The sequence below is a fragment of the Pomacea canaliculata genome, linkage group LG3, assembly GCF_003073045.1.
Source record: "Pomacea canaliculata isolate SZHN2017 linkage group LG3, ASM307304v1, whole genome shotgun sequence".
Taxonomy (NCBI): Eukaryota; Metazoa; Mollusca; class Gastropoda; order Architaenioglossa; family Ampullariidae; genus Pomacea; species Pomacea canaliculata.
The window spans coordinates 7,869,318-7,896,464 of NC_037592.1; the positions used below are offsets into that span (position 1 = coordinate 7,869,318).

At 41.8% G+C, this 27,147-nt stretch overlaps 2 protein-coding genes across 3 annotated transcripts in view; one reads left to right on the forward strand and one right to left on the reverse strand.

Moving 5' to 3' along the window:
* Positions 1-174: 174 nt before the first annotated feature.
* LOC112559392 (transcription initiation factor TFIID subunit 11-like) lies at positions 175-3,693 on the reverse strand. The gene is made up of 5 exons (XM_025230609.1): positions 3,645-3,693; positions 2,004-2,353; positions 1,675-1,762; positions 1,298-1,394; positions 175-514 (listed from the first exon to the last, which is right to left on the reverse strand). Exons 2-5 carry the CDS (start codon positions 2,291-2,293, stop codon positions 381-383), a joined length of 609 nt encoding a protein of 202 aa, XP_025086394.1. The 5' UTR covers positions 2,294-2,353; positions 3,645-3,693; the 3' UTR covers positions 175-380.
* Positions 3,694-3,862: 169 nt separating this feature from the next.
* Positions 3,863-27,147, forward strand: part of LOC112559390 (serine/threonine-protein kinase 38-like) — a 53,426-nt gene continuing 30,141 nt past the window's right edge. For both annotated transcript variants that reach the window (XM_025230606.1, XM_025230607.1), the window contains exons 1-3: positions 3,863-4,017; positions 9,808-9,947; positions 11,941-11,992. In XM_025230606.1, the coding sequence (XP_025086391.1) occupies positions 9,823-9,947; positions 11,941-11,992 (177 nt within the window). In that variant the 5' untranslated portion in view covers positions 3,863-4,017; positions 9,808-9,822. The remainder of the gene's footprint in view (positions 4,018-9,807; positions 9,948-11,940; positions 11,993-27,147) is intronic.

The window sequence follows — 27,147 nt, forward strand, 5'->3', positions numbered from 1 at the left end:
TGGCATAATTTTTACGAAATGGATTTCTGTTACCAGAAAAACTGATTTCATCTACCCACTAAAAAAACATTACCTGACATAAAAAGACCTTGATATTATATTTTGATGATTCTAGACTTTAGAATGTATGCAGATCTCCACCTACCTTCTGAGAAGTCTTCTCACCATAAGAAATTTTTTTAGTAATTTTTGCTCTGCACACTTTATTCCATGCTATTCCATGCAAAATGCTATGTAAAAATATTCATTTTGTCACCACAACATTACAAATAAAGCTGCAGTCTCTTCACTCAATCCTTTAGCAAGAACTAAACACTAATGTTCATCTTTCACATACATCCACAACAAAATTTATCCAGATCTCACATACAAAGTACTTGTCATGTATTGAACAGAACTTTTTTAGTCTTTGTGTTGGGTACCAGTCCACGCTGCTTCAGACGACGGACAGCCTCACGAAGATGTTTAGGTTGTATAGGTCCAGTTTCTCCCCAGCTCTCCATCACATCCAAAGCTAAGGAACATAAATTTACAGGATATTTGCAAATTTCACCCAAAATATGCAGTGTAAAAGTATATCCATAAAGTGTTGTAGACAAGAAATTTTAATCACAACCTGAACTTGTTAATTTATACAGATCTCTACACACACTCTTTAAATATTTCGTGTTTATCATCCGATGACAGCATCATGAGAAGACAAGTCAACATTTAAAAAAACGCCTTCAACATAGGATTACCTCTCTTTAACAGTTGTCTGACAAAATTATCTCTGTGTGCCAATCGCATCAGCAGAGCTCTTTCGCTTTTATTAAGGTGACCAGACGTCCCGCATTAGGCGGGACAGTCCCGCTTTTGACCTCTTGTCCCGCCTGCTCATCGGGCGGGACGCCCAATGTCCCGCTTTCTGGCTTTCTAGCAAGTCCATCAAATGTCCCAGTTGTCTGTAAAAATCACTTTTTTCTGCGTTCTTTGACGGTGACGACACCATCATCGGCACGTGTCCCGCTTTCGCCCCCGAAACGTCTGGTCACCTTACTTTTATTTAGTTCCAAGTCTCTAATCCATGGCTTTGCGTGTGATAGATTAAAAACAAACTTACATGCAAGAAGGGATGGCTTAATTGTATTTTACACCTATTACACCAGATATTGTTCTTAACAGATTACTTAATACACATCCTGAGACAATCGCTCATAAAAACTTTAAAAAAAATAATGCTCATTTTGTAGCTAACGCCACTATAAATGAGCAGAAATGGATGTGTTGGTGCATGGATTGACTGATTTAATATCACCTTCTTCCACAACCTCGCCAACAAACACTTTAGAGATTCCAGACATGGCAATGACCACATTCTGCGAGACACCACTGCCTGTGATGGACTGCATAAGCTGTGGATATGCAACAAAGAAAATTCTACTACAAATATTTTAAGCCTATTATAATAGGCTATAATTGACTGTTGTCATAATTATTATAAAGAAATTTCTGTGTATGAGCTTCTGCATGCACACATTTGTGAAGACAAGAATAGTTAACTTATGACTGTTGACATTTTAAATTAAATGCGATGCTCTAATAGCTAGTATATGTGGATGTAAAATAGCCTAAGCAAAAAATCAAAAGGGTGAAAACACGTGAGATGATAGTGTAGTCATTTAAAATACTCACACGTTTGACTGCTGCCTTTGGAAATGCTGCTCGTCTGTACATTTCATATCTGTTTAACTGCTCCTCTGTGAAGTTGGAGACAAGAACTCTATTAAAAAAAAAAAAAAAAGGAGAACAACACTGAAATTATGATGAAGCAATTGAGACAACAAACTCAATAAGACAATAATGTAAAGATAACAGGTATCAGTTTTACTTAAGTAATCTATACCAATATAATGTGTATTTTGTTTAGTAATCTCAGAAGGGCAACCACAGAAGTTACTTTTTGCAAAGAAAATTTTCACTTTCAGTCTTGCCCTTTGCAAAATCATTTTCATTATACTCACTGCATTTTGATACGCTCTTCTTCTTGCCTTTCCTTCTTTCGTGCATGTTCTTTTTGCTCTTCTTCTGATATCTGCTCCACTTTACGCTTCTTTTCTGGAGAGGAATCTGATGATTGCTTGCTATGGGATTTTTCTGAAGTGCTATTTGCGCTGGTACGACTTTCTTCTTTGTCAGAGTCATGTGATCTACTAGCTTTTGACTCTGCTGCTTGTTTACTATTTTCAGAAGCAAGTCGAGGCGAACATTTATCTGGGCTCTTTTCTTTTTCCACAGACTTAACAGCATCCATTTTCCAGGATATAGATTTATGAGACCATAAGAATCTGTACCATGAATCTTTCAACTCTGCCTAAATCCTGAATAAAAAATAAAATCATACTGTATCCATCAACACAGATTAGCAACATATTTTAACCATGACTAATATTAAATGCAACAAAATGGTGGATTCGATATCACTTAACTTACTGCTTATTACACATCTTACATTAATATTTAATGAAAATTGATAGAATAGTTTGAAAATATCTTGACAAGAATACTATGTACAACTATCAATTTAAACTAGATGTGAAACAGAAAAATCCAATGTTGCAAATCTCTGTCACGTCATCTGATCATGAACTTATATTACATGCCCGTGGTCTAATCATGTTTTTATATATATACAGTAATCCCTGGTTTATTGCGTAAGATGTGTTCCAGAACCACCCGCAATAACCGAAAATCCGCGAAATAGAAATGGTATATTTATTTATGTATTTATACACTATAATAATGCTTTACAAACTCTCCCCCATACTTTTATGCTACACAAACCTTTCCCGTTTCCTTAATAACCATTCCCACACTGTTCTGTGCATGTGTTGTACCTTTGCAGTAAATAAAAGAACAAGCACATAATATGTACCATACTGTAGAGGAATATAGTACCTGTAATAGAACAATAAACCAACAAAATCTCACATATAATGTACAAAATTGTATAGTAATATATTTTATACACTTTGGGCTTTTTTCATCTAAAAATGCATAAAATGTGTATTTTTTCTACTGATCGAATTTCACAGAAAAATAAGGGAAGAAGAGTAGATCCGCCAATCATTTTCCCCATTAATTTCTTATCAAAATCCGCGAAATAGTTAAGCCGCGAAAGGTGAAGCGCGCAGTGGTGAGAGATTGCTGTATATTATTTCACTGTATATTACTGTATATTATTTCACTGTATATTTCACTATATTATTTACTGCATGTTATTTTAAAGACCAGCTATATATAAACATTTATAATATATATGAGTAAACTTTGTACTTTGTACAAAAATACATACCGTGCTTTTGTTTTTGTCTATTAGTCCTGAGATATACTGGTCTTATTTCACTTTCTGTTTGCATCAGCAGCTCCTTTAATAAGAGTTCATAAATCAGGATCATGAAAAATAACAACAACACAAACTTTTCATAAGCTATTCAATTTCGAAACTAATGGGTAGAGAAAATATCGCGGCTGTGGTGAGGTATGAATTACTATAATAAATAGAAATCAACACATCTGTATACATAAATTAAAACAAACAATGCTTAAATCTTTATTTAGTACCCACAAAACATTTAAGACTGAGAAATAACATCGAAACTTACCCTCTTCAGCTTGCCGAAGATATCGGAAGTTGTCCTCTGTTGAACTGTGGGACTATCCAAAATTTTTTTTGTTAAAATATCAAAATGAATTAGAATAAATCATACTCATTTTCTTTATTTCCAAATTTCTTTACGTGAAGAGAAAAATGTAACTCAAAGAATTAAGTATTTCTTGTAGGACTATTTTTGCAAGGTATAAGGATTGCAACTTCCGGTTATGAGTAATGTGGTTTTGTGCCTCAAGTTTCCATTTGTAGTCAGTGACACAAATATCGTACGATACAGCAACAGTGATCAACATCCATTGTATGTCGGATATACGTGATAAACCGCTGAAATTTGGAGATTCAAGAACAAACTCCTGAAGGCCAGGGTGAGTTAAGTCGTTTGTTTTTAGTTTCATCCGTAAGAGGTTTTATTTTAGAGCTTACATGTTGTATCTGGTAGTTCAAATCATGAGACATGACCTCTCACCTGTTCTTCAGCTGAGGCCAGAAAACACTTGTAAACAGAGATTGCTGAACACGAATGCCGACTTGCCGGATTTAAATGTTATTTTGCTTTGGTTTAATGTTTTCATTTTGATTTTTATCCAATAAGTTGCTTCCTACTTTTGTTCAATACATTCGAGACAGATGAGTAAAAGTGTCTAAAAACCAAGTTCTTTGTTTGAACGACAAACGAACACGACAGATGACGAGGAAGAGCCATGGCATAACGTGATCACAATCCAATTTTTGTTACTTCTGCAGTTGATTATTATACTTTTTCGGTTTTACTATTTTTTATTGTAGTATAGAAAACCTTTTACCTGTCATGGGATGGGGAAGAGGGTTTGTTGAGTAGCATCTGGCTTATCACCTTAGTAGACTTCATCACAGTTCTTCTGTCTACTGGAAACTGATTAAATGGATTAGCCACATTTTTTATATGACTGGTACTTTCACACTATATGTTTACTTCTGTATACTTTAAAAGCAGAGGCCACTTAGTTCATTTTTGTTATTTTGTGGATGGGTAAAAAAGTTTCTTGTCCTTTTAAGATCTCGCTTTCCATTTAAACTTCATTTATTTGCTTGATGGATTAAGGGCTGATATTGAAGATGTGCCATTTGATTCAACTCCTTGGAGTGTCTGCAGCAGAAGATTGTTGGCTAGTGGAAAATAAATATGAAAGAAATTTACATTGAAAGATCTTCTGATATCTCTGTCCTAGAAAACTAGGAGAGTGCCCCAGGATGTCATGTTGTGACAACTGAAAGACTGACTTTATGTCAGAACCAGAAGCCTAGCACTCTGTTGGGTGTGGTGTGTGATCAGGTTGACGGATGATAAACCAAACTGTCAGATAGATTGATTTTGAGGGTAGTTTCATCCGTCTGGAATGATCTCCACACTAGCTTTTATAGGGACCAAGTCTCATGTTAAAAACATGAAGTTTTACAGAAGTTTTCAGATATTGAGTAAAACTTAAAACTGGTGTGGTGCCCTGACATTTAGGAATTTTTGAGTTTGTTTTTTTCTCCTCGGTGTGTGTGTGAAAGCAAAGAGAAATGCTTTTCAAAATTTTTTACCTTTTAAATGGCAGGAGGCAAATATTTTGTAGTTTAGTATTTTTTTAATGAAGAAATTTCTTTTCTTTTCATGAAGCACATGGTAAAAGATACTGAAGATTCCTCTCTCATAAAAAAAGAAACTTGACAAGATATTCAGTGTTCTTAGGATGATCACTGAAAGTTGCTCTTGATTAAGAAGAACCTGGCTTGAGTGCTAAAAGTGTGCAGACAGCTGATTATAAAAGGGTGTTTCGCTTGCATTGATTGCCACTCTGACCCAGGGAACTATGGATGGAAATGGACCCTGGTTATTGCAGATCAATTATTGCTGTTGTTTGCCTAGGAGCCGGTGGAAATAAAATTGAAAACCTGCCTTGCCAGATCTGGCTTTTTATTTTTAGCTGTTTTTGACGTGCTTGAATGAACTTTGAAGCACAGAACTGTAGAGAACCCCATTGAATGGTGCTTTGTGTTCCAAATGGCAAGCTGTTCATTTTTTGTGGGTTGTGTATGTTCATGTATTTATTGATGATAAAAAGAAAGAAAAATACTATTTTGCACATATATTTTATCAATGGCATTTATTGTAATAGTTGATGTGACCTTTTCCACATGGGTTTTTGTTGTTCTATGCAAATGTGCCAGTATTAGTTAGAGATGTCTGTTTATTTCCTCCAGAAACAAACACTCAATCTCTAGTGTTTATAGAAGAAAGGGTGGCATGTGATCTTGTCACATTTATCTAGCACTTCACTTTGGTGTTGTGGTCTAAATCTCTTAAATGTAAATGTTTGAGGAAGAGAAAATGCTTGAGGATAATTAATTATGCAGTTCGTTATGCTTAAATTTTGTTATTCAGAAGCAGACATGATAGCATTAGTAGTAAAAGGATGTATGATTTTCTGGGATTTGTTTTGAGATAGCCTGTCTCACAGTGATTTTGTACTATTTGTGATATGTATCTAAATTGATAGGACTTCGCCAAGCTAGAGTGTTGCTTTAGCTTAGCACAGATTTATTTCAGATTAAAGTAAAATCATTGTGAAGTCACATATCTGAGATGTGAATGGCACAAGCTGGTGCTGTTACAGAAAGAGAAAGGTCAGCAGTTGTAGCAACAGAGTGTGAGCAAGCTGTCTTGGCTGAGTACTAAAGTTTTGTTTTTTCCTTTTGTTTTTATTTTGCTGTTTGTGTTCTTACTGAGTTAATGAACAGTGTTGGGGGCTACATATGTGGGGTTTTTTTTTTTTTTGTTTTAGCATTTTTTCCTCACTTTTGAACTCCTCACATCTAATGTAAATCTGCTTTGAGGCATATTTTCAGTAACATTATTTGTTTTCTGCCAGCCTAACACACCTGTTAGCATTACAGAAGAGCAGTGTGGAGCTAAAGCTTGTATAACTTTTAAGTCTGTTTTGAGAGCTTCTATTTGCCTACCTTTTATTAGGGAAAGACATTTGTAACTAAGAATAATAAAACACACACTCACACTGATCATCTTTGAGGAGACATAACCAGCTGTCACCACATGCAGCCAGAGAATCACAGCTTTTTGCATTCAATAAGATATTTTTGCATTGTTGTTTTCTTGTGGCAACAGGTCCTAGCACAGAAATTCCACACTTGGGATAAAATCATCTTTAAAAAAAAAACCTTAAAACAGTCAACATTTTGTTTCCCTGTGTGTGTGTGCACGCGCAAGCTGCTGCTTGCAAGCTCCAATAATTTCCTTAGCCTAAGAGGTTTTTTTAAACCATAATTCTTAAAAAAAACTTTTAAAAATAAAAGCTTTTGTTTGCTTTAGCCTCTATTATAATATAATAGGATTCCTACTGTATGGACTAGGTTATTATAATTTTCAGATTAATATTCTTGATTACTGGATATGTGCAGGGAAGTGATATTTACAGAGAATGTGCAAGGTTTGAACATCACTATGCAGAGGATAAGTAACAACAGCTTTAGGAGGCTTGGATGTGTATGCATTGATGTGTTTGTGAAAGATCCATGCCTAATAGTTTCTCCCATGTGGGAGAGGGAGGAAACGTGTAGGGCATTCATGTGCCTTTTATTGTACTATTTTTCCCCCTCCACCTTGCACCAGCACAGACCTGGTCAGCTGCAAACTAGACTCTTGGCCCTCTAATATTAAGCTTAGGGCTTTCAGGGAACTGCTTTAGCTTTGTTGTTAACTTCCTTCCCTTGCCACCATTGTGTTACTCTCACCATACAGTCAACTGAAAACAGTTGCAACAAAAATGGCCAGAAGAGACATCATATACAGTGTTGGAGTATATACCTTTGCTAGTATTTGGTGGTGGTCATTGGTGAAACAGGATGAGAAATAAGGCCAGTCTGGGTGTCCATGCCTTTGGGCCCTCTCCCAACTGGAGAATAACTCTACACAACTCCTAGAGAAGTGTCCAGTAATTCCTGGGTAACACCAAGGCGGGGGCTACTGCAGCAGTCATAGAGAGCTCATGAGGAACTCTTTGTGATGCTTTTTTCGAGAAACTCTTCATAGTGCTTTTTTCTTTATTTGGTGGACTGAGAGGAAACCTTCGCCAAACGAGCAGCCGTGTTACCTGAACTAGTCGAGGTATAGGGGTAGAAATCCTTTATTGACTTTCCCGGAGGCCTATGCTCTGCTTAGCGGACGGCGTGGTGCGTGTGAGTGCTGTAAACACCGTTGATGGTGCGCGCTGATATAAGATTCCCCCTTCCCCCAACTACTTAATGCAGCTACCTTTAGACATGATATTACCCAGCTACAGACCGTCGTCAACAACAACCGTTTCGTTGTGGTGACATCGCCGCTGCATATTAGAATGCTGCCATACACACAAACGCTAGAGCCTGTTTGGAAAAACACGAGAGTTGCAGTGTACGCGGGGTGGAGCGCCTGAACGCGTGCCCGTCCACGTGTAAACACGTGGGATAGACCCTGCCACAGGTGTTGAGAGAGCCTTACAAACTGCGGCGTTCTGACGTCGGTAACGCGACACCTTGTAAATAGAACAACGGTTGCATAAAGGTTGTTGAAGGGGGTGTACGGGTGGGAGAACAGCAGGTAGGTCGACACTAGGCTTCACGTTTCAGTTTGACTACCCCTTTAGCGACGTCTTAAAAAAAAAGAGAGGAGAAAAAATAACCGGAACTTGCACGCGCGAATTGTCCTGTTCCCTTTCTTCTCCTCCCAAATTTCAAAGGTACCGCGGACTAGTTCGTGGGCAGTCCGGACCACAACCCACCTGCCCCGTCCACGACCTAGCGTTTGTCATTCACGCACCTTACAATCATAAGGAAGTCCGTTTCATGTACAACTGTGACCGCCACTCATGACAGCAAATAGATTTTTTTTTTTTTTAAGTGGGAGGTGGGGGGGATCAGACCCGACAGAGCATGACAACCCCTCACATGTGTATCGTGCCATCGCGTCCCCTCAGGTTCCCTCTGTTGTTGATTGAGAGAGAAAGAAGAGGGATAGAAGAAAAGGAAGAAAGATGATGGTATACTGTAAATTTCCAAGGATAATCGAAGTCCAAATTTGAATATGAGGAAGTGGTTTTTCAGGCTTCATTATGTTGAGATTGTGCAGACGTGCCACACTGTCACACAGTCACACTGTTGGTTTCATCAAAGTCCTTCAAGTAATTTCCTAAGTACCTTTTCAACTAGACAGTCAAATATATGACTTTTGATAGCCGATTTCTACACAATGGTCGTGTAAAGTATTTGCCAAACGTCGTCACGCTGTTGAGTATTCAAGACGTGCCCTTAAGGGGAACTACTTGTAACACGTTGACGTCATCGTTGTATTCATCGTGACCTGTTTCTCTCTGTACTTGATCTCGACTTTGTAGGCTGGATGGGAGTAGACTTTGCATATCTCCTGCCAAGAGACAGAAATAATTTGTTTCGAATGTAAATTGATGTCCTGTTTCAATATCTAAAGCAGTTAAGGAAAAAGAATTTATACGGGGGACTTTACCTTTCGCCCTAGGGTGAAAATACAATTTGAAGTTGCAGTGTAACTGTCAGCGGTGAGTGATGGGATTAACATTCAACATTACCTATACCATCACCCCGAGGACAGCTTCATGTTAATATGCCCATACAGTTTCTTTCGCCATTTTCAGCATCCTGCATTTGTGTAATTCGTTAAATGCACTTTTTGAATAGAGATAATAATTTGAGTGATCATAGATTTTGTTCTTTTGTGAATTAATATGTTGTTGTTGGTGTTTGTTAACCATATTAAGGTTTAGTCACGTTTTGTTTTTTGTTTTTTTGTTGTTTTTTTTTGAAAGGCCGTTCTCTTGTTTTGAAGTTTTTTAAATTTGTTTTTTTAAAAATTGATGTTTGCATGCTAAGTTTAAAATGCCTTGGAATGTTACATTTATCCTTATTGATATTAGCAGCCAGAAATGTTCGTTTCTACTTAGCTGTTGCAGAATTGTATAAAAACAGAAGTTTGTCCTTAAAAAAGTATCCCCACAAGTCGTTGCGTTACTAGGTGCCTGTAGTTTGGTGGATGTCTTCAGTGTATTACTTTGTAAGGACAATTTCCTTAAGGCTACGTTTTGTTTTTCATCTTTTTTTATTAGGGTCGCCGCTCCAAAATGGCCACGATAGGAGAACAGGGACCCGTTAGTACGCACACTCTGGAGAAGGTGACCAGAGCCAAGGTTACCTTGGAGAACTACTACACGAACCTCATCAACCAGAATGGCGAACGCGAGTCAAGGTTAGTTTCCAACATCGTGGCCCTTGTTGGCGTATGTACGCTCGTACGTGTGTGTGTGTGAGTGAAAGAAAGAGACCTTCCCATATGCTATCAGGTTCCAGTGACAAGGAAGGAGGAAACATGATGGAAGAAACAATTCTTCTGCAGCTACTTGAAAAAAATCTTTAAGAAGAAAATTAGTTACGTTGGGTGGTCGGACAATCACACTCCTCAAACTCCGCCTCTCTCTTTCTCTCTCTCACGCATACATTTGTCTTTAGTGTTTTCATGCGATTGACTACTTATCATCATCTCACGAAGAATTTAGTCTTTTTCCCATCTCATGAAAACATTTAGTCACGATTTGATTTCGTGTATATCACACCATAATATGCGTCAGACAATAGAGCGGATAAACGAGTCACTTCTCAGGCTTAAGTGCAGTTTCTCATTGTCACTGCTTGGCCGTACGTCCGACTGAAAGGATTGTAAAGCAGCAGACGAGACAATGATTTATGATGTGGAGTCGACTCCGTAAGCCCTTTCACTTTCGACAGAGGGTCGAGCCGCGCTTATCATGTTGTCGCGTGGCGAGCGGAGCGGCGTCGTTATCGCTGCTCGAGTCAGGCGTGTTGATAATCACGCCGATGAGATCACCACGGTTTCCACGCGCTATTGGTGAATTACCTCACGCATAGGCTCGGAAGGAAAAGGTTCTTACCAAACAAGCAAAGCTTTGACATTGCTGGGGGGATGGGCTGTAGCATAGAGATGCTGCAGACTGCTTTCAAATTAATATTTATGACTGGGAGTAGTCTACAGTGCGGTATAAAAACGATTTTTATTGGTGACTGAACTGGCGCACGAGATTTATACATAATGGACTTGGAACTGAATTAGTAGTTCATAAATGGTGGTCTGGTAACTTGGCTTTAAAATGCTCTTTCATCACAACTACAGTGAGAGCTGTGAGGTCCCCGGATTCAGATTTCTCTTTGGGCGCACATGCTTCTCTCTAGATTGAGAGTTACGGCTTAGGTGTCCCCCCCCCCCCTCTTCTTAAGAATCCTTTGTCCCTTAGTAGAACAGGATTAGGGTACAGAACTTTTTCTGTGTAAGAGCTCTTTTTTACCATATCCAACCAAGCTGCCGAATTAATACCCTGTTTAGATTTGTTGAACATATTGTTTTTGTGATTTAATGGAGAGTTGACTCAAACCTCCCCAGGTCGCACCAAACACTACAGACCCATATTGATTCTGTTTCTGATTCACGCTGTTTAATGCTTTCTTTCAGGAGTTACCATATGTGCAGAGTAAACAGTTGTCCCCTGGTAAACAGTGCACTGAGGAGGAGGGGGGTCATGGCTTCAGAAATTATACTTAACCCCTTTACTTACAACAGTTTGAACTTAGTTTTCTAATTGCTGCAGCTGTGAGAGTGAATCATTATGTTCCAGCAAAGAGTTAACTTATTACAAATATGAAGTAAAGTTGTAAGCATTTTTATTCTGTTCTCACTTGATATATCAGTATGTGCAAGCAGGTCCATTTCAGAAGTGCCCTTCTTATTTTGACATTTCTTTATCATGTTTGAGCAGATGACTCAGCTAGTGTACAGCATATTTAGTGCATATCCAAGTAGTAATTAAAGATGCACTTATCCCAATGTACAGCAGGTAGTGCCTATTTTAACAGCTGTTACACTAAGGGCACAATTAGTTTTTTTTAATACAGTTTTTCAGCTGTCAGCTTGTTTTGTTTAGGGTTTTTGTTGTTGTTGTTAAGTAGCTGATTGGCTAGCTATACTGTCTTTGAGGCTTTTCTCCTATTTGCTAAATACAGCAGATATTGACAGAAGAATTGGAACAATATTCAACTAACACCATGGTATGTGATGAATTTTGCAAAATCAACATCTGCTTTGATTTCCTTAAGCATTTTAAAGTGTACTTTCTCATTACTATCATTTATGCATTGGAGAAACTTAGTGTGCAATATTATTTATTTTACAGGTACCGCATCTTGGAGCGCAATATGGATGATGAGGGCTTGTCAGATGAACAGGTAAGATAACTTACTGTCATGTAAGTGTCTGCAATGTTCTTGCATGTAAATGTTTAGTTTTCTTTCTGCCAACATTTTGTCTGGTTTGATAGTTTTTGCCTTTTTTTTCTTGTCCCAGCCATATCAAGGATCCTAAAGGATCCTAGAGAAGACAGTCCTCTTTGCCAGACCTACGCCATTTCCCATCCTTGCAAGGTTTGACAAAAAGTTCTGTGTGCCTTCCCCTTGCTCTTTATTATCCTGTTGAGGTTTGATGAAACGGTCAGTGTTTCTTCTTGGTTTTGATCCCACTGGGTATGCCATCCTTTTCTCATCAAGGCTGCGAAACGTCTTATAGTCTATCCATAGCTAACCTAGGAGTAAGGTTATCGCTACTTCCTGACTGCGGCCCCAGGTACAGCCGACCTCGGAGGATCCAGCGAGAACGAGAGCGTGTACGGGGTTAGAATACGTGTTCTCGCACCTCCTCTCACCCTAAACAGGGCAGCTGATAAAGCGTGGAAGAGTCAGGTCATGCTGAAAGCATTTTCCAAATTAGCCGCTTTCCTGTCCATCCCGACTACATATTGTTGTCACGTTCCCTGCTTCAGAAGAGGCTGTGCTAGCTTTAAAAGCGGTTCCGGTCATCGCATTAACATCGTAGTGTCGGTGCCGCCCATGCAAAGTATATAGCCTGGAATGTCAGCCGTGCGAGCAGCGACTTCTTCAAGACGGAGGCTGCGTGTGTTCCCACTGGCTTCATTAATAAACCAATTCGAGGCGCTCCTTGAATCTGCTCTGCGCCGTGTGAGGGCTTTTGAAGCGGTCACGTGACCAAAGCCATGCACTGGGCAGTGTCGGGGGCGTCAAAGGCGTAAAGTTGGACACGGCAGCTTCTGGTGAAGAGGACGCCAGATTATTTAACAAACGGAACGCCGGCGTTATCGGCAGTTAAGAGGCTGACACCTGTCCGATTAAGCTTTCGTGCAAGTGCACGCGCGCAGGAGTGAGAGCGGTAGTGTGGAGCATGTAAGTGGCGGAGTGAGAGATAACATGGCGAAAGGAAAAAAAAATCACTCGATGAAAAGTGCCTGCATCGGCAGTCAAGGTCACCTTTTCCACATGATGGTTTTCTCCTTGAGAACGTGCTTGTGTTATGTCAGCAACAGATGACAAACGGTTGTCTCCATTTCCTAGGGTGATAAAACAACGAGATGATGTCGTCATAAGACGATAAAACTATCCACCCAGTCCCCGATAGCGAGGACATAATTCATTTTATTAAACTCCTGACAGCGAAAGGCGAGGGGAGTAAACGTGATGTTATCCTCTGTTTTGTAACAAATGCAGGGCTTAGAAAACGGAGTAGATGTTTGAAGACGTCCTGCAGCTTGGAGTCGTACTGTAAAAAATGTTTAAAGTCCAATACAAGGGGAGTTGAATGCAGCGAAAGTCGTTAGACCTTTGATGGACTGATAACCTCGCCATTGAATACTCTATGGAAGAAGGGCATCAAATAGAGTTAAGAGGGCTTCGACATTGAGCTAAGATGGACATTAGCACTTGTTAACATTATTAACATTATTTTAGTCAATCACGCTTTTTTGTGCTTCTAAACCCATCCTTGACCGCAGGCAAGCAAGCAAGCGTGACATGTTGCCAGCCGTGAATAGATGGCTGTGTGCGTTCATCGATTTCACATTTACGCCCTCGATCTCTCATCTACGCCATCGATTTCGCATCCACGGTACACACAACCGTCTTGTCCTTGTCGACAACATGATACATCACCTCCACCCCCACGTCACCACCACCACCCAGGGTTCGGGTTTTATGTTTTAGGTGGCAAGTGACTGTCTTACATGGCCCTTTCGTCTTTCACCGATATTTTTTTTATTGCTTGTACATCGGCAGAAGCAGTGAAGGCAGTCTTTTATTTATTTGTACAGCCTGACACGTTCCAGAGCAAATGTCCCCTCGAATAGCAGCTGCTGAGTTATGTCGAGACCCGGGATTTTGTTTTTCCCCCCAAGGATCCCATCTCCGTTGCATGTACTTATGTTGTCCCTGCGGTGACCCTGTAGTTTATCGGGGTTTGTGGGAGTTTTATGGCGGTAGGACCGAGTGCCACCTTGTCTCCGTCATAAAGGGACACTGGCAGATTGTTCGGGATGCTTATATTTCCCGCGGGCTTAGTGACCGACAGAAAGGCTTCGTGGGTAAAACATCTCAAAGGCTCATATTTCCTGTCTTCATTTACCAAGCCTGTTACCCTACCTGAGATAGGAAAACACGGGTACTCACAGATACGGACAGGCTTCCCCACTCGGCGAACCGATTAGCTGGCGGCTGCCATGCGTGTTACTAAGAATAGGTTAAGGCAGATGACTTTCGTTTGTAGCTTAGCGAGGCACAGAAGCACGTGTTTTAGCTTTAACAGTATAGCTTTAGCTATACACAAGGGACCGAAGTACAAATCACTGTGAGCAAAAGACCACAGTATGAGCATGCAACGGTATTTTTTATCATAATAAGCACGTATTCCCGTTTAGTTCACCGACGCATATCGTATTGTCACTCTTTTATTAAGAGTCACCCATCACAAATTCAAACGTCAGGCATCATAATGTTACCGGGAAACGTTATTCATTATAGAGAACTTAAAACGCTGTAGATGAAATTACAAGCGAAGCAGACGACCGGAACTAGTTTCCCAATTTTTAGCGACGTCCTTCTCCTTGACTTAGTTAATTATTTGCGGTCACCACGGGGTCAGGAAACCCCTGGATAGGTAAACACTCATAGACTTGGGTAGGCCTGTCTGGTTCGTTTTGCCATTCCGTATTTTATTATAGGTCCTTCCCATAACAAAAGATGTAGAAAGTAAACTGGACAGATATGTGTAGGACTGTTTGATACTTGCTAATTTTTTAATTCGTTATCGTATTCGACATAGTGCTCTTCGGATTTTTTCCCTTTAATCATTTTTGTTTCTGAATAAAAATAAATGTTTGTCATCAAAGATAACATTTGGCGGGAAGTTTCATGCTTGCTTTTTCCATTTTATTTTTGTTCTTTTAGTTGTAGGCTTTTCGCTTAACCCTTTGACCAGACAGTGCGTGCGCAATATAACTTTTCTTAGTTTTTTTCCTCCGCCCTCAGACTCCTTTCTTCAGCTGATTTGGACGTGAAAATAAAAGAGACATAAACCTGCACAGCACAATTGTTGTCCCTGATACACAAGCTAACTCCTTTATTTAATCCCCTACTTGTAAACTTTGTCAATCATTGCACCAGTTGACAGTAAGCACTTGACTTTCAGTGGGGTGACATGGTGAGTAATGCTTGGTTCCCGAACTATGAGCATTGCCCTGAACGTCCACCCGTCTTATCCATGCTCATGTTTATAGCCTTGACGCACGTGACATAAACAAAAACAGAAGGGAAAAAAAAGCTGCAACTGAAAGACCTACTGTTTTTGGGTGTGGCGTTTGTGACGTCAGTCCTAAATGCGGTCTGCGCTTTTTGAGAACACCATGGTGCCTATTGTATGAAGAAGGACAATGGTCCCAGTCAACGGCGCAGGCATGAAGCAGGCCTTGAGTGACTTTGTTTTGAGGCACAAGAGGAAAAACGCAGTGCTGGTCGCATTGTACCCTTGCGGTTTTCCGCCAGTGACTAACTTTTGTCAATATATTGTTGTCTGTTTCTTTACATAAAGTCGGGGCCGGGTTACGACTCAGCAGAGACAGATCATCATGGGACAGTGTGAGAGGCTTTATCATCCTGTGACGGGAAACGATTGGTGTTGAGTGCTGGCATCACAGTGTAACACCATGGTGTGACCACCACTTAGGGCTGTAACTCTACGTCGCGCAGGTCCAGACAAGCTGCTAATTAACAGTTTATTCGTACTTCCTCTCTAGTCACAACTGTAATGATAATTGTTTTGATGATTCAGACGTAATCATGCTTGTTTTTCCCCTCCCCGTGCGTGTCTTAGATCGTTTTCCCCGTGACCAATCCTTTGGCACTGTTTTCTCTTTCTCTATCAAGACATCACATGAATTGTGAAACCACACCTTGTTTAGCAGCAGACACATCAGGCGATAACCTCGTCAAGTTCAATCATTAGCCTCGCTGCCGCCTGTAAATTGAGAGATCGCAGATGTCGAGATTCTACGATATAACCTTGTGGGCTAAACTGTGACCGCTTCTCGGCTATTCCGCTCAGTCTCAGCTCGTTCTTTAGAGTAATTTGCGTATCACACTTACGCCGCTCCGACATGAGGGGTGCGCGTGCATCTATCTATTCGTGTGTTTGGGTCAGTTTTATTAATTAGATAGGTCACGTAGATGTGTGCAGACTATTCCTACACAGCGAAATCTCGTGCATTTTAGGGACGTGGCACCTTTTAAAACTGTTTCGGTTATAGTCCTTACCCCCTCCGTCTTTTTGAAAGCACCTCCCCACCTCTTCACCATTAACAGCCACGGCAACAGCAAGCTGACGTCGTTTCGCATGTTTGTGGCCAGAGTTCGTAGTCAGGCCTTAATGCTCTGCTGGTCGGAAGGGGATGTGCCAGTTCGGTTTCCCGCTGTGAGAGTTACAAAGAGATTTACTTTTTGGTGCGTGGGGATGGGTGGAGGGTGGAAGGATGTGAACAGTTTGGACTGCACGCTTCAGCGAACAACCCGCCAGCCCACCAATTAATGGCGCATAAGTAGGCCAAGGTGAAAGGGCATAAAACGTTCAGAGGTCGCAGGTGTTTGGCTACCATCCTCCCCGCAGCCTACCCTCACTCCCAACTTTTTCTTTTATGTGCGGTGTAATGTTTTTCATAGGTCCATCGTCCTGAAACAGAGAACCACGTAGAACTTTTAGGTAGCATACTAGGGACTATGACTGTCAGACTTTATTTTGTGTGTGTGTGATGGAGAGAGCTATTATCTCCACTTGGTGCTCCAGAGTTTCTCCTCTAGCTCTATCGAACGACGCCAGGATTAACCCTTTCAAGGGATAAAAACTGGAACTGGAGATTAACTAAGCTGGAAAGTTTCTACACACACACACAAAAGTTCTCGCGTGTACCAAGTCGCAGTCTGTGTTTGGTCTGGCATTACTAGCTTTCTTCGTAGACCGAGGGCGGGATGCAGGGTCAGTTTGCAAGATTATTTGTGTCGTTTGCAGTTGCCCCTAGATGGCCTTTTGTAGAGTTTAGTTTATTCCTTGTTGCTCCTTTTAGGAGCATAGAGCCGCAAGAAGACCTCGCCAACGGACCCTAACCCTAACCCCCTTCTGTTGAGCCCAGGTGGTTCCGATGTCCTTTGCCTCTTTTGTAGAGTAGGAGCACATGTATCTACAGAAATAATAAAATCCAGTAAAAAAAGAATCGTGTGACCCATTCCACGACTACGTTGGACGAAAGGAAAGTTGACGTATCAAAACTACGGTGCCGCAACGTAAGGCCAAGAAAAATGATGGCATTACCACGGAGAAATCGTTTGTTCCATCCATCTCAGACAGCGATGATAGTCAGGCGAGCGAGGATGGGGCCACCGGTACGCCTGCACTCGGAACACGATGCCCACAGCCGTCTAAAGTAGACATATCATGTCATAATTTATTGTCTTGCCAACCCTGAGGAGGCCAAACTTAGCACAGTCTGTGTCAGGTATGTTAAGGAAACAAACAATTCAAAAATAAGGAAGTAGATGGTAAGGTACCTCATTTATTTCAGGAGACGGGGGTCACCGGGGTCGCGCAGAACACTTCTTTGGCATGAGAAAGACGCAGCTCTATAGGTAGCGCTGCTCCAATGCTGTTTACACATTCTGATCTTTTTGAGGAATGTGACCACATGGAAAGTGAGAATAATTGAAAGAATTACATTGGAAGCAAGCAGCACGCTGGAGAGAGAATCTGCAATGGACCATATTTTGTGGTAACGATAAAAGATGGTGGCGGTAGCGATGAGAGCGTAGGAGAAGAAAACGGAGGTTGCAGCCGTTAACCTTTTCAATGTGGTCATTGATTTTAGCAAAGCTGACTTCGATTTTTTCCCCCACTTTATAGAGATTACTGAAAACTGATTTCTATGAACAGTAGGCGCAAAGTCTTTTTTTTTTTTTTTTGTTGGGGGGCTTTGTTATAAAAATATTTATTGTAAGAACAGACAAGAGTTTCGTGGGCCTTAAAAATAAAGCACAAACCTGCACAGTTGTCGTCCCTGTACAAAGTCAATGAGCCCATACTTATGAAACAGAGGTAACTTTACCTCGGGTTTAGTTGTGGAAGGAAGCGTTGCAGGTTCCTGTAATTGGGAACAGGCACAGACCCAGGTTGATTGATAGTCTAGACTAGAGGTGCCTGTACGATCCCCACCCCGTGGCGTCAAAAGGCTTGCTAATGCTGTAGGTATTAACTAGAGGTAACGGTAACCCGAAGGTGTGGATAGCTGAAGCATATGGCGGGCACATATTCTATCCCTTTCAGACCTTCGCAAATGTGGTATTATTCGAAGGAATTTATGATCTGAAGAAAATGTAACTTCATGCTTAATATGCAGACAGCTCGGCCAGTGAAAAAGCTTAATTTTCGAATGCTGTCGCCACCTTTCCCTTTAACTGCGTCTCGGTGTTTCTCTTGTGTTTGGGGATATCGGGCGGCAGTTGCACCACCTGAATCGGAGGAGGAGGGGCAAATAGATCAGATTTCAAAACCCCGCAATAACGGCCCGTAAATATCATCACTCACGGACAACGGCCGGAAAATTTGAAATCAAAAACGTACACGGATACACTTAGATTGTCAAAGATACAACCGGTGGCGAAACCTGGAACCATCCACGTAGGTCAGTGACGTCACGACCTTGCCCTCTTAATGTTGATGTTTGAATGTGGAGAAGGGAGGAGTTCGTAGCTGAGGAGGGTATTCAAATTTCAGTCCTAACCTCAGCCTAGCATTTAAAACTATGCTGTAGACCACATATATTCACACCGACAGATCCGCGCGTGGTTCAAGTTACCACGTACTTGTTCTCTCTGGCAGCTGGCCTGCTAGCCATCTTGTCACATGACGCTTCTAATGGCAGGGTGCCCTGTCCAGGGCAAGAAGAAATAACGGGGACACAACCAGACGCGGTGCTAATTCCCCGCAGAAATGTTTCACGCGCTTTGCAAGTCGCGCCCTCTAGTCGGGCTTTGTCTGGTCTACACCAGATTCGGCAACGGTGCGCACATTGGGGTTTGTACCTGTATATTCCGACCTGAGTGGTAGCCCCAGCGAGCTACGTCAACAATATAGTAATACCCTTCTGTGTAAGTGTGGGGGGGGGATGGGGGAGTGTGTCAAGGAGATGAGTGGTGAGGCTGTGCGCATTTCCCTCTTGTTCAAACTGTAGAGCAGACTTGATAATCTCACAAAAGCATCACAAAGCCACTAACGTTCACAGAGCATCACGCGCAAGATAGCGATCAGACTGATGCTAATTAAGTTTGAAGACCTTGCCAAAGGCCACCCTCAATCTTCCTTTCGTCAAGACTTGCCACTGAAAAAAGGAAAGCTTTTTTTTTCAGTATTTGTCGGATGTGAGGTGTAACTAATGGCCCAGATTTTGGAGACGGCGTCCCACAGGAGCGCTTTCACAAGGAGGGCAAAGCCAGGCGACATCTGAACAGTCCCTCCCTCCCCACGAGGTGGACTGTCGCGTGAACGGAGAAAGGATGTTGTATTGAACGCTTGTGACCCCAGCTTCCCAGGGCAAGCAAGCAACTGGCGCCGCGGGAGTAGCATTCTGGCTGTCCGGACTTGGGCATCTGTGATGTCACAGTCACCATTGTTTCTTTACATCGTGGATGTTTATAAGTTCTTTGTGAGATATATATATATTGTCTAAAGTGCGGTGCGCATGCCTTTGTGCGAGTGTAAGTCCCTGCTATGCTGTTGTTACCCTTCTGTTATTATCGAGATGGCACTTGGCATATGTAACCGCTGAGTATGTCTTAGTACAAGCTGTCTCTGACGGTTGTTATGGTGACGAAGATTTGTCCCTGCACGTGTGACGACTGACTGCTGTTTATCTGCAAGGTGGATCAGCCAAATAAGCATTTTTATTCAAGGCGATCCGCTTTTCTAGTGAGTAAAGGGCCCTTAGTAACAGGACACACATTGTTGTGTATATGTAAATATCACCAGCAAATGTTTACCACAAAGATAAGAAAGCTTGCCCAAACTTTGTCACATATCTGTGTTTGATTACGAAACCCCTTTTTGTGAGTTGGAACTCTTTTTTCGTCTGTCATAGTTTTTTGTTTTTCATACCCTATCCCCGTGAAGTGTAATGCGCGTCTTTTCGCACGGATTAATTATAAGAAGAAAGAGGGAGTTCATTAAGGTTAACACCTACAAGGATTCTTTAAGGTTAACTCCTACAACAGCCTTAGACATCAACCTCTTTACCACCCTCAACGCCATTTTCCCGTTTCTTCCCCGCCACGAATTTTTTCTCTGTTCAGGATTTCAGACAGTTTGCTTCACCTTATTCTTCCCTTGTTAACTTGCACTCTGGTCGTTTGGTAATAATTTACGCAAACTCCAGGAACGCACCCATCACGTTAGGCTAAATACCCACTTTTTATTCATTGTCTGAACCAGAACGAAAGAGCATGTCACTGTAGGGATGCACGAATAGCCAGTTTTTTTAAGATTTGGCGGACACGACCTGAAGTCCGAACTGGAGATGACGAAATAGGCGTTTGCTGTAGCGCTTAAAGTGACAGGAAGTGGAGGAGGTGCGAGATGCGATCGACAACGTTGCAGTGTCGTTAACCTGAGAGAGAAACTTCCAGGCTCGCCTCTGCAGCGCTGTCGGTAGGTATGTAGATGGAGCGACACCAAATACAAGCTAGGGAAACATGAATTGAGGACAGCTTCATCTTACGCTGGACCGGATCGGATTGCGTCGTTGTCAGGATGTTTGGACAACAGTTGTTTGTGTGTGCGCGTGCACGCAGCTCACCTTAAAGGCCGCCGCACACGGTGCGACTCGAGTCGATTGGAACAGCTTTTATAATAACAATAATAACTTAATTTGTAGCCTAATTTATCCCGCTATCAACAGTACATGCAAACGCTATGTCTTTAGAATGCCATATGGCAGGACGAAATTTGCATGCAGCCTGCTCCTCAGTCTAGTTGAAAAACTGTAAGCGACTCTACAATGGCTCCTATCCGCACCAGTTTCAGTAAAGTTGGCTTATATAGCCATATATTATTAATGCACGAAGTCAGATGGAACAAAAATTAGGCACCCTTCTTTCAGTTAGATGAAGGAACATCACTCTAAGCTTTACAAGTGGTTGAAAGATTTCTCCCTACCCCTGAGGGCAGGGAGGACGAAGAGATTATAAGCCGTCGTCTGCAGTGAACGTTTGATGTAGTTTACGAGTAAAAAGACGATTGTTTTCATTCCAACATTATGTTTTACTTTATCTGTTCTTTGATGTATTTCAATCATTTTGCGACTCTTGTCAGACCAGCCTGACACGGTTCGCTTTTCTCCATCCTCCCTCCCCTTACTACCCTCCCTTCGGAGAGTAAAAGGCGGTTGGCAAAACAGTGGGAAAAGTAGTCGTTTTCGCGAAGCTTAGAAGGTTTTGCTTTCCTTTTTTGTTTCCCTCATATTGTCCCAAGGTTGTCAACAAGGACAAGAGAGCCCTATCTGGTGATGCGCGGTTATAGTGTGGTGGTAAACAACGCGAGTTCTGTCCAGGGTGTGTTTTTGGAAGCGGGAATATCTTCACCTGTTGTCAGACTGCTTTAAGAAGTGCGTTTGGAGATCTGTCTTCATCTAGCATTTTAAAACTTTGTCGACTTAGGGATGAATTAAACCTTCCATCAAATCAGGCACGATTAAAGAAGACTGGTGGGAAAGATAAGTACAGCTTATGAGTGCACAAGAAGAATTGTAATTTGCGGAAACTTTTTTCTTTTCTCTTCATATATATGTGTGTGTGTGTGTGTAAGAGATGGGGTACGCGTGCGTCTGTGTTTGAAAAGAAACATTTATCGTTTGGTCTTGAGCTTTGTCATCGCCGCTGCAAGAGCCCGATCGTGGGGCTTATTTTAGAGGTTTCTGTTGATAAGATTCTGACTGTACATGTAACGGAAGAACGTCACCGGTTTTCCCCTCTAAACACGAGGTCAGGGAAGAGGCTTTTGGGAGATGCTGTGCCGCCTGCATTGATTGTGTTCAGTGTAAGCCGGCTGCAATAACAAACCCCATTGTTTTTTTCTATCGTTTGTCGTATCAGTCTGCGGGATTTTCCAACATGGCCACTTCATTCCACCAAATGAATAACGCGTCTTTACACCTAAACATACGCACACAATGATGATGATACTGATGTGGGTAGAATGTATGAATACAGAGAGACCGATGATAGAGGCAATGGCGTTTGATAGATTATATACTCAAAGGTGCGCTTAAGCGAGGTAATTAAAATACCATTTGCCACTCTGCCAGTGGATTTATAAATACAGTGATACCTCGGTTCTCGAACATAATTCGTTCCGGGAGGACGGTCGAGAACCAAATTGTTCGAGAACCGAAGCAATGAAACCCAAAGGAAATAATGGAAACTGGATTAATTCGTTCCAAGCCCCAGAAAATGCCTATTTACTGGCCTAATTTGTATATAATATGTAGAAAAACATGAGTCTCAGCAAGAAATAAGAAATAAAAGTGTATTTATTAAAACAAAAACAAAAAACAAAAAACAAAAATGTACTGTACAGTACAGTAAATTGTGTTTCATTTACTGTACCTGTACCAAACTTTATGGCAGGAGGGAATGAATGTGGAGGGAGGAGGGAAGGGGGATGGTTATTGTCACTGATGACGCAAGCAAGGCGCGCTGGGCCGAATGAACGCCATTCGGCTCATCTCGGACGTTCGGTTGTTCGAGTTCCAAATATTTGTTCGAATTCCAAGACAAAATTTTCTCGAATTTCCTGGTCGAATACCGATTTGGTCGAAAGTCAAGGCGTTCGAGAACCGAGGTATCACTGTACACTCAAGTACATTACATAAGTGGTTGGTGCAGCAGCGAATGCTCATTAGAAGAGAGTGTGTAAGCGCACTAAAACTGTCGTAACTAAAACTGGTTGCGGAGCCATACCGCTAGCTCGGAGGACGATGGCGGTTCATGTGAATCGTATGTATGTCCTCTGTCGACAGAGGCCTCGCCGTTGGCCGCACGCGCACTCACACTCGCACGACCTCATCGCATGACGAGCTGGTGTAGGAAGGTCACGCCAGGCCTTGGCTCCGGTGACCCTACAGCGGAAATGCCGAAGCCAGAGATGCTGGAGGAAGTCAGATAAAGCACGCGCAGGATCGACGATCCCGCTTATTGTTGACAGGACAGTTGGGATGCGCGCGCTCACACATACACACACACGCGCACGGAGATTCATGCACCATATTCACAGCTGTCGTCAGCTGAACACGCGATACAGCTGGATAGTAGCACAGTTTGCAATCCACTGTACTCTCGTAATAATTGTGGAACAGAACAGCTTCCACTTCAATGTACTCTCGTCATGATTGTAGAACCATGCGCTCGCATTCTACAGGCTGCTCGACACGCGCTGTTATTAAAGAAGTCTTCCCCTCTTCCCATCGTTGAATGGGGAAAGACAGAATACTTTTGCTGCTTCAAGTTTCAGGTTAACTGCCATGCCGTTGGAACCAGTATATGGCAATTTGAATTCATTTATTGATGCCCTGCGCTGTAAATTCCATTTTATCTTTTCGTCGCCCTTGTTATTTGTTGTTTGATGGCGTTTTCGTTTTACGGTAACAAGGGGGCGTAGACTTTGATCTGTGAACGTTGGCAGTAAGTGTTTGTGGATACGGCCGGCGATTATATATATTTTTTGGTTGCACATTTTGGCACTGACATGTTCAACGCATGCGCGAACATCCTAAAGTTATTGCCGACAAAAAAACCTAGAGCTTAAAACATGTACGTAGGCACGTATTCATGCACACACAACAGCTCTCCACAACAAGAAAAAAAAAGTAAAATCAAAACGTGATTAACACAGAGAAAAAAAGTATCCGAATGAAAAATTGAACCTTCAGTCTTCGTATTCAAAACCGTTTGCTTTATCGCAGATTAAGTGACAATAGTCACCAGTTAATCATTTGAAGTTCTACATCTTGATGAAAGGTCATACCAAAAGACAGTCTGCGCATGCGTGCCGAAGCGTCGTTGAAGACTAGTTGTATACGTCCAATTCACGATTGTGGCAGGAGCGAGAGTAAGCAGATTACAAAATTTGAACTTCGTTCGCCCTACCCTCTTCCTCACCTTTCCGTTGGACCAGTTTTTTTTTATAATTATTTAGTGCCGCTGTTGCTGTATAGGACAGACTCAATTTGTTTACAAAGTTACCATGTCTACCGAGCGGCAGTAGAGGCGGCAGCAGTAAAATTTCCGCAACAGAAAGGTTTATTCCTACGTTCACGTGTGTCGCAACTTTGTTGCCTGTCGCTTCGCAGTAAGAGTATCCCTACCTCCAAACAGAAATAGTGTTGTAGGTCGCTTTGGTCCCTGTCCACCTGCTTTTACCCTCTTTGCACTAGCCTTGTAATCCAGCACAACACTTCAGTCCTCAACACCAAACCCTATACAAGTTGTTGTTTTTTTTTTAAGCGACTTCGTCCATTGTACTCGTGCCGGGAGGAAAATAGCTCATAACAGGTCTGCCTGGGGTGATAGGGAGGGTTGAGAAGTAGGGGGAGGGGAGAGTAACGACTGATTCGATGACGGAGACGATGGTTTTTTTTTTCTTTGTGGGACGTAACGATGCAGCACAGTTATAAAAAGGAAATCCTTTTCACGAGGAGCAGTTGTTGTATGAATGTGAAAAGCTTAAGCAGCAGGAGTTAATTTATGTAATGTATATCCTGGACCTTTACTGGTCCTTCATTTATTTCCATTATGCATCCATTATGGGGAGCATTAGCATATCATATTCAGACATTCGTGATGGAAGGGAGAAAGCGCCATTCATTTGTTAGCTCGGCAAACCTCAATCTTTTCTTTAACCTGCGGGCAACTGCTGTTTTAATAACGGCGACTTGCTGATAGAGGCGCAGAATCCATACTGTGGACGTCACGGCAATGTCGCCATGAAAGGTCAGAGGGCAGTCGGTGGACCTGGACTGAGCGGACCTGCTGCTACTTCTGTTTTCCTGCCTAGTTGGACGACTTGGCGACAACTAAACAGCTACATAGTTTAACTTAATTTATTTGTTTGCGCCCATTAACAAGAGGTTTCCAAGGTATTTCGCTTTTCTCTTTTTTTTTCCTCGCGCGTGTGTGTGTTAGATATCTTTTGTGGGTTTATATAATATTTATATCAGCGATATATTTAGCAGAGGTTTCTGCATAAGTTAGGGCTTGGGTTTAAAATGATCATAACATGAAGACGAAATATGTCACGTAAGTCGGTGGGATAACAAAAATTGAGGACTGACTGCTGCCACAGCTGTCAGTGGAGCCTGAGGACTCTCAGGGACATCGAACACGGGCTAAGTAAGCATGGCGTGTTGGTCTAGTCAATACACTGAGTAGGCTTCATAGTCAAGTTTAATAGCTGAGCAAACATAAGAGACGATGAGAATACAAAAGTTGTGTCCTTTGCCTACCAAAGTCCCCTTTTGAGTAGGGAAACACGGTGAAAGACAAAATCGAAGACCATGATTGATTTCTTTTTGTCGCGTGTAGATGGTGGCGCCCTCTCTGGTCTCCAGCTCGGCATGTCTTGTCCACATCTTGGCACCGTGTGTTGGCTTTTGCTCCACACCCCTTCCTTCCTTCCTGCCTGCCGGTGGAGTCTCCACTCCGAGAAGTGCGCCTTCTCTGTAGATAGGCGGTTGGAGCAGCACTAAAACAATTTTCGCCGATCTGAGTGTCTTGTGCACATTGTAAAGTTGATGTTCTCGATTTCTCTATCAACTTCTCTAACATGTGTGTGTGCGAGTGCGTCTAAGTCATGAAAATACAGTGGAACCTCGGTTAGCGAACGCCTCGGATAGCGAATTTTTCGGTTAACGAACAAAAATTTCGCTAAAAATTTGTCTCGGATAGCGAACAAAATTTCGGATAACGAACAAAAATTTCGTTAAAAATTTGTCTCCGATAGCGAACAAAATTTTGGATAACGAACAGCCACGTGAACCACACGTGACCGACCAGCGTGTCATCATTCGCGCTCGAGACACAATTACGATCAGTCGTTCCTTACCTGTGCGCATCCTTCTTATTTAGTGATTGTTGTGCTTTATTTTAATAAGATAATCCTCAATCATGGCTCCAAAAAAGATTAAGAGCAATTAATAGTAGTGAGGTAATGACAAGGACGCGGCCAACAAATGAATTGAAAAAGGAAATGATTTCAAAGTATGAAGGTGGCATGCGTCTGTCGGATGTGTGATATCGTATTACCGAAGAGTTTTACAAAAAAAAAAGGCAGAAGAAGCAGACACTGGACAAGTTTTTTTCTTCAACCTCAAAGCTACAGAAAAGGGAAGTCACCCCCGATTTTATAATGTCACGTGCTCATGGAGAGGGGATTCAAAGCAGTAATTCCACTCCTTCCTCCCCACACCTGTTTCCAACCACGCCGTCAAAACGGCAAGTTTTCTGTTTAAATGCTTTCGTTAATGTTTTTATGTTTATTTAACTGCATTTATATTGCATTATAACTGTTCTCATTAAAACAAATACCTATATATATATACAGCCTGTAACTTTCAAATAGCGAGTCAACAGGGGCTGGGAACCAATTAAATCTATTTCCTTTATTTCTTATGGAAAAAATTGTTTCGGATAACAAACATTTCGGTTAACGAACAGCTTTCCAGAACGGATTAAGTTCGTTAACCGAGGTTCCACTGTACCGGTTTGTGTGCTACTTTGTTACTGATACCATGATGTCCATTGTATGGTATTGCTGGCTGGTACACACGCTCGTCCTTTCATATGTATCACTGCATCATTGTTACGCATGTGCACTTCACCCCCCACTCTCCATTCCAATCGTCTTTCAAATCGATTGACAAGATTGACAGTTGTGCTTACGCTTTAAAAAACAGAAAAAA

Bases quoted from the DNA above. Each gene is read 5' to 3' on its own strand.
- LOC112559392 (XM_025230609.1), bottom strand. From the start codon at position 2,293: ATGGATGCTGTTAAGTCTGTGGAAAAAGAAAAGAGCCCAGATAAATGT. The intron at 1,763-2,003 runs GTGAGTATAATG...TTTTTTTAATAG, and splicing joins GAAGAGCGTATCAAAATGCA to AGTTCTTGTCTCCAACTTCA. The intron at 1,395-1,674 runs GTGAGTATTTTA...GCATATCCACAG, and splicing joins CAAAGGCAGCAGTCAAACGT to CTTATGCAGTCCATCACAGG.